The sequence below is a fragment of the Marmota marmota genome, unplaced genomic scaffold (genome assembly GCF_001458135.2).
Source record: "Marmota marmota marmota unplaced genomic scaffold, marMar, whole genome shotgun sequence".
In the NCBI taxonomy this organism is placed as follows: Eukaryota; Metazoa; Chordata; class Mammalia; order Rodentia; family Sciuridae; genus Marmota; species Marmota marmota.
Window position 1 is genome coordinate 9,531,863 of NW_025999982.1, and position 7,476 is coordinate 9,539,338.

Here is a 7,476-nt window from a genome sequence, read left to right on the forward strand (position 1 = left end):
AAGAGCAGAGTTGAGCTGCCTGGGGAAACTGTAGAGAGCGGCACTGTCCTATAGCACTGTGAAAAAGGCACAGCTAACAGCGGACATCCTCCCAGTTCAGGGAGGAAAGATTGGAAAGGGAGAAAGGTTCCCCGCTGGGCCCCACTTGAAGGGACTCTTCATAATCCTGTTGTGGGCAGTCCTCTTTGCCCATTTCACTAACAGCACACGACACCCACGGTCAGGATGGTCTGGTCAGTCCAATCCCCATACAGGGGAGAACCACCGGGAAACGAGGCCCAGGCAGCGGTGTTCCAGACAGCAGGCTGGGCAGGAAATGGAGGGATGAGCCCCGCCCTGGCCCATCACCTCAGTGAGGAAGAGGACAGGTTTGTTCACTCCAAAGGACAATGACCAGACACAGAACTGTCCCTAATCTTGGTCAAGCCCACTCTCACTTTTCACTGGGTCTTTCCACAGAAACTGGAGTTCCTTTAGGTTAACTGCATGGAGGTGGGGGTTAGAAATGGCATCTTGGAGGAAGGGAGTCCTCAGTAAGAGGAAGCCAAAAGAGCAGTCTGAGGGGAGAAAGGGGCTCCTGCCACAGGCCTGATCCAATCCCAGCCCAGGCAGGGGCTCCACTGGAGGCCCCTGATGTAAGGTGGAGGCCCTCTGTAGGTCATCCTAGGGGTGGCTCTCTGGGAAAGCCGCTTTGCAAGTCAGACACCTAGTTATACATCACACTTATTTTCCTTTTGCTGTTTCTGGGCTATTATAGTAAAGGTCCTGTTTCAAGGTTGTGGACTGGGCTCAGCCATGCTGGGCATGGTTAAGGAGGTCCCAGGGCCCACCTTTGGGCCAAATATGTTGAGAGTGAGAGAACAATCCCCTGAGGCCTGCCCAGAAGGGTCCCAGAGCAGGGGAATCTGTATACCCTCAACCCCTACTACATTTGCTCAGCCCACTGCCAGTCTCAGAGGGCACAAATCTTATCTCCTTAGGGCAGTCTTCCTCACAGGTCTCCTTTCTGCATCTAGAACCCCAGTCATCCTCTCACTTTAACAAAGCATGCACTTCTGCCAACTCCAGGTTCTGGGCCAGGGCTTTCTAAAGAAAAAGAAATGATCATAGAATTGTTACAAAAACCACAACCACCCCAAACTTCCCAGAATGAAGCCCCTACCTGTTGGGCCTGCCCTATGCCCAGCCCAGCCCCTACCAGAAAAGAGTTATTACCCATTGAGCCAGAATTTAAAAATAATTATATTAATAATAAATATGTTAAATTACATTTAAAACAATAAATAGAAAAATAAACTGATAAATAAAATTCAACAGGTACAAAATGTTTCAAAATTCCAACCAAAAAACACACACAGACAGCTGACAGACAAGACAAATGGATGGGCGGGGAGGCGTGAGACACCATCACAGGACCCTTCACAGTTCACGCTGTGGCTCCTCCTTGCCCAGTCACCCTCTCCTCTCTCCAGCCTGGGGACCAGAAAACTCAGTGGCTGACCTCTGTGGGGACTTCAGCCCACTCTGGGAAGCTTCTGGCTCCACCTCAGTGCCTTCTGCCAAGCAGCCCTGAGCCCAAGCTGGGTGGGTCACAGGACGGGAGAGAGACAGAGGCCAGACCATGGTGGGCATGGGTGGAGGATGGGGCCATCTACAGAGGCAGGTCAGTGCTATTGTGCCGGGTCTTCCTGGCAGTGCCATCGTCCCTGGGCAGAGCCCTCTGCAGGTTGGACATGGCCACAGTCTTCTTGAGGTCAATCACGGCATAGGAGTCTGAGCTGCGGGCAGGGTGGGTGATGGGCACCGGGGCTTGGGGAACTGAGGGGTTCTGAGACCCTTTGGAGCGGTCTCCGCCCCAGCCCTTGAGCTCCACCTGGATGTAGTTGAGCTGCCTTGGGGGTTCGGGGCCTGGCCGGCGGAAATCAAAGTTGAAGACCCTTGGGGAGCCACGGTGGCGGGTCAGTGGCACAGGGAAGCTGCTGTGGCTGCGGGTGGCAGCCCGGGTGCTGGTGGGCTTCTGCAGTGGGGTCTCGTCCTCCTCACCATCAGGGAAGCCGTTGGAGGAGGGTGTGAGCCCATCCCTTGAGTCCCCATCATCCCCAGCCTCCCCACCCAGTTGCTGGGCTTGGCTCTCCCACACAGGGGGCAGTGGGGGCAGGTTCTCATAGTGCAGCAGGGCAGCCCTGCGGTGGGCCAGGCCACTCCAGCCCGGCTCCTCTGGGCTCAGTCTCCAGCCACCACCTCTCCGCAGCCCCCCACTGACATTCTCGTAGGTGCATTTGGGCTGGGCCGGGCACTCAGAAGAACCCTCATTGTTATTGTTGTGGTGGGGAGGGTCATGCAGGCTGGGGCAGAGGCCCTGGCACTTCATCATGTGCCGCCGAGCAGGAGTGGGGCCCAACACAAACTTCACCTGGCCCGGCTGCAAGAACACCTGTGGGTCCCGCTGGTCAGGGCCCTGGGCCTGTGAGGAGAAGGGTGCCCGGCCCTCAGGCAGAGGCTGCAGGCAGTGCCGGCTCCTGCGGTGGTCATCTTCATTGGCAGGTGTGTTGACATACGTGTGGGACTGTGGGGAAAGAATCCAAGTGAGACAGGAGGGTCCAAGGGTCAGGAGGAAGGAAAGGATAGAACAGATGGGGGAAGACAAAAGAGGCACAGGGGAAAAAAGCTGGAGTCTCCTCTCTCCTCATCTTCCAAACCTTCCAGAGACACTCCCTCTCTTGTGGGACAGGAAGGAACCCCATCAATTTTAGCCCCCTTCACATGATCCTTCCTGGGAGGAGGTGACCATATTTCCTATCTCCTGTCTCCACCCAGACCAACAGGGCCAGCTGCATGCTCACCTGCTCATCGGGGGCAATGAGGGCATGGGTGGACTCTTCCCCAAGCGAAGAGTGTCGCAGGCTGCTTGTTGATGGCCGCCAGGGAACAGAGAATCGTGGGCCCTCTCCAGGGCAGCCAGGAAAGCCATTGGAGAAGCTGGAAACAGTGTAGCCTAGAGCTGGGCCCAGGGGAGGCAAGCCCAGGTGAGGGTACTTAAACCACTTGACAGCCACTTGTAACTGCATATATGCTGTGTCCCAGGGGAGGAATCAGTCCACTACACTGGCAGCCCGCATGGCCTTTCACCTTCTCTCTGCTCCTCAAATCTTGCCCTGCCCCTCAGAGGTCAGTCTGAAGTCGATCCCCCACTTTCTCCATTATAGCCTTCCTGAACCACCTAAGCCACACCTGTTGTCCCTGCACTTCCCCTTAGCCTCACAGCTCTGCTGGCGGGCTCCAGGAAGCTCCTCCAAAACAGACTGTTTTCTATCCTTTCTTCCCCCGCCTTTCCATCCTCAGGTCAGCTCAGGGAGTACCAAGAGGCAAGCAGGTGTGTGGTCCAGACTCAGTGAGTGAAAGCAGACGCCATGGGAACCCTCCAGGAGAGTCACAGCTAGAGATGCCTGCAGTAGCAGCCAGAGGGGTAGATGTGTGACCCAGCAGACAGAAGAAAGTAAGCAAAAAGCTCCAGACTGCCGTTTCCATGGAAACCCAAAGTCTTCCTGTCTGTTCCTCAACCATTAGTCAATACAAGGCCCAGGACTCCACAGCCTCAGCTTGAGTCACCTGATTGGTCCAGCCCAGGACTTATCCATCCTCAAGCGTGGTTCTAATGATGGACAACTGTCCTGGAAAGCTGGCTCGCCCAGCTGTCCCCCCACCTGTCAGCCTGACTCATGCCTCCCAGTCTCGTACTTCCCAGGCCTGTGCTTTGTGTGTGTACACTGGGGTCCCAGAATGGGGGTCTCCTCACCATTGGGCTGCTGGGGGGCCCGAGGGAGGTCGAGCTCAGCAGGGTGGCTGTTGCGGGTGATGATGACTGGCTCCTCCAGCACACTGATGCTGTTGCACTGCATCAACTCCTGGAGGAGGTTGAAGATTTCCTCAGCTCGAGAGCACTTGAAGGCAAATATCCCTGGAGAAGGAGAGGAAGAAACGATGGCTCCTTTGACTCCAGGGCTGAAGAGCTCCACAGGCACACCAAGTACAAGGAAAGTCCCTGAACTCCAGTCCCAGGGCTGCAGAGACCTGGAAATACCTCTCCTTGCCCTGATCATTCTTCCCAGGTGCACTCTAGAACCTCAGGGCTATTGGAGGGGCTGGGCCCAAAGTATCCTGTGCCCTATACTCACATTATCTGTGAAGGAAGAAAGGGAGGGAGGGAGGGAGGGAGAAAAGATGCAGAGCTGCAGAGTTAAAGGCAGGTCTGGCAACGCAGTTGTGCGGCTCCCAGATGCAGCCAGCTCACTGCCCTTCCAACTCCAACACACACTCTGTCCAGGGACTCAGGGAGTAGAGAGATCACCTTGGTGGTGGGCCAGCCTGGATTCTGCAACAGTGGGACCTGAGACTAGAGGCAGGCTACTTGGGGTTAGTGTGTGTGTGTATACATATCCTCAGCAAAGATAAATACAATTAGGCTAGGGTATGGACAATAATTACTATTATATTATGATATTACTATTAACACAAGGCACAGTATAGGACAATTGTGGTTTGCAGAAAAGAGAGAGAGGAAGAAAATAGGCTATTCTGGCAAGATTAATCAGGGTTGGAAAAGACTGGGAAAGCCTGGAGTTTTGGAAGAACCCTGTGTTGAGGGTTAGGGCAGACTCTCTAGGATGCCAAATGAAGAGCAAACCCCCTTAGGAATAGGAAACTTCTCCTGTCCCTTCCTCTGCTCATTCAGTGATGCCTGCCTCTGTCTATGAGCTCCAAGGGTGAGGTGCATGGACAGGAAGGCTCCTCCAGCAAATATGACTTTCACCATCCTGTTGGTCACCTCAGTGGAGAAATTTGATCATCCCTTTTCTGAAGTTATAATCCCAACCTGCATTTAACCTAATCCCATGTAGGACTCTTTGCAGCATTATATATGGATCCTATACATAAACCCAGAACGTGCAACTCCTTCAAAGAGTCATGGCTGGCTCTAACCTTGACCTCATGGTCTATCACCTCCTGGTCTCTGGCTGCAGGGAGAGAGAGAAGAGAGAATACCTTACTCCACTGCTCACAGGTGAACCTCCTGAGGGTTAATATGTCCAGTAGAGACCCAAGTGTCCCAACTCCCCAGATATCATTCCCAAGCCACTCATGCCCAGAGGAGCCAGTCTCCTAACTGACGTGTCTTTCATTACTTATAGGGTCCAGAATGTATGACCTGGAAGCTTACAAAAAACTGTTTCTACTTAGAGGCAAGAAGGAACCTTATAACTGCAGTAATAAAGGGGAGAGTCATTTGCTTTTACTAGGAAGGCTCTGACCTAGGAGCACTGACTCTTTCCCACAGGCAGTGCAACAGATATTCTTACAAATACTGAACGAAATGGAAACTCAATGACCAAAGAGATAGAACAGTGGCCTGGAAGTTCACATAGTTCTGTAACAAAGTGCTGTGTACCTTTGGCTAAGACTCTTCTTCTTTTTTGACAACACCTGTCAAGTCTGATGGCTAAGTTGGATGTTAAAGACCACTCTCAAATTCTACAACAAACTTCCCAACAGTCTCTGGTGCTATATCTTCCATCCCCAGGTGCTCAAGCCCCTGTCCCGGGGAATGGGCAGGGATGGTACTCACCCTGGCCTGTCTGACATCTGCGGCCACTCTCAAAGGAGAAGAGGTTAGAGTCATAGCCATAGCGTCGCAGGCAGAGGTAGGGCCAGCGGACAGCTTCCCTCCGCTGCAGGTGCAGCACCAGCTCACTCTGTGTCAGCTCCATCACCCCTGAGCCCAATTCTACCCCCTCATCATCCACATTGGTCACCTGGAGGGGAGGGGACAGAAAGGTCAATGAGTGAGTCCAATAAGAGTGTGCAGGACCCTGAGCCACCAGGATGCAGTTTTTCAGGCAGGAGTTGGGAGACTTCAGGGTATTACCTAACTCCACCCAGACAATGTCTGAATGCCACAGTCACTGGGGATATACAAACAGAGCCGGGCACATGGCAATTATATGGGCAACCCCCTCCTCTATGGGACTTAGTTATGTCATCTGAACAGAGAGAAGAGGGAAATAGTTGACCCCCAAGGTCAGTGGTTAGATGACCAGGGTTAAATAATCCCGGAGAGTCCACGGCTTGGTATCCAAAGGCCAGACATTTATAACGAAAGGGTTAAACTGTAAGTTCAAATTCTTAAGATGTCAGGAATATCAAGCCAAAGGCAGAAGAAATACATACTGCCTCTACTTCCCCAACTGTGTGACCTTGCTAAGGGCTCCCTCCTCTGGTAGGCAGAGAAACATGCTTCAACATGCCCCAAAATGTCCCAGTGTGGGGAGGAGGCGCCCCCTTCAGGGAGGGGTCAGGGGACCTTGGCCCAAGGGAGTTTGGCTTTAGCTTCAAAAGGCAAACAGGAAACTGATACAAGGCTTATCATGTGCTAAGCATTACTTAACCCATTAAGTCCCAAGTTTCCTATTCTGCAAATATTACCATGAAATTGACACAGGTGCATTAAAATAGATTGGAAATCATAATCTAGAGCTTATTAGATAATTTGTTATCATTAACTTTATATATTAAATATCACTACTAATAATAGTATCATCAGTAATATTAATGAATATTATATCAATCACCTATTATTTTTCTCAAAATAATAGAACTCTAAAAACATAAATATTAATTTCAAAGTTATCAGAGTGGTACACCTTTGTTGCTCAAGTTTTTTTTTTCTTTTTGTACCAAGGATTGAATCCAGAGGCACATAACCACTGAGCCACATCTCCAGCTCTTTTACTTTTTATTTTGAGACAGGGTCTCACTAAGTTGCTTATGGCTTTGCTAAGTTGCTGAGGCTAGCCTTGAACTTGCAATCCTCCTGAGATTACAGGCATATGCCAAGATGCCTGTCTTAAACATAATCTTAATAGTATCAAGAAGAGCGAAAAATGACAATGGCCTGGGCCTTTTTTTAAATCAGGCCACCTTAGAGGTTGTAAATGGGAGAAGATTTAAGCCCATAACCTCAGGCTGCCATTTCACTTTCCATAGACAGGCTGAGGTGACTGCACAGGGCCTCAGCCCAAGAGGCCATTAGGAACTCAAGGGAGGAGATGGCTCTAGGTACCTTGAACTTGGTAGGGTGGTTGTCTGGGACGCTGTCTCTGTTCAAGCAGCTACAGCAGCTCCCCATGGTGTCAGAGCAGCCAGCCCACCCTAGAGAAAAATATAAGAGATAAGCAGATCACCAGCAGTAACTCCAAAAAGCCCGGCTCTGGGGAACTTGGGCAGAATCACCTCACTGTGACCACCTGCTCTGTCCAAGAGACTGTATGACATAAACCTCAAAAGAATTTACTCTCATTTCAGGGCTGGATAGACTTTGGATAAACATTAATTTGAGTTAGAATGTGTTAAGGGTTCATGCTAATGGTGGGGGGGGGGGACCGGATAGGAAAAAATGGGCTTTTCAGAAAGGTTACAAAG

The 7,476-nt window shown here is 51.3% G+C and overlaps 1 protein-coding gene across 5 annotated transcripts in view; it reads right to left on the reverse strand.

Moving 5' to 3' along the window:
* Nucleotides 1–1,224: 1,224 nt before the first annotated feature.
* Frs3 (fibroblast growth factor receptor substrate 3) overlaps nucleotides 1,225–7,476 on the reverse strand; it is a 9,361-nt gene continuing 3,109 nt past the window's right edge. For all 5 annotated transcript variants that reach the window (XM_048805301.1, XM_015487715.2, XM_048805304.1 and 2 more), the window contains 5 exons: nucleotides 7,118–7,206; nucleotides 5,624–5,810; nucleotides 3,797–3,958; nucleotides 2,844–3,001; nucleotides 1,225–2,566 (listed from right to left, as the gene is read on the reverse strand). In XM_048805301.1, the coding sequence (XP_048661258.1) occupies nucleotides 1,652–2,566; nucleotides 2,844–3,001; nucleotides 3,797–3,958; nucleotides 5,624–5,810; nucleotides 7,118–7,183 (1,488 nt within the window). In that variant the 5' untranslated portion in view covers nucleotides 7,184–7,206 and the 3' untranslated portion in view covers nucleotides 1,225–1,651. The remainder of the gene's footprint in view (nucleotides 2,567–2,843; nucleotides 3,002–3,796; nucleotides 3,959–5,623; nucleotides 5,811–7,117; nucleotides 7,207–7,476) is intronic.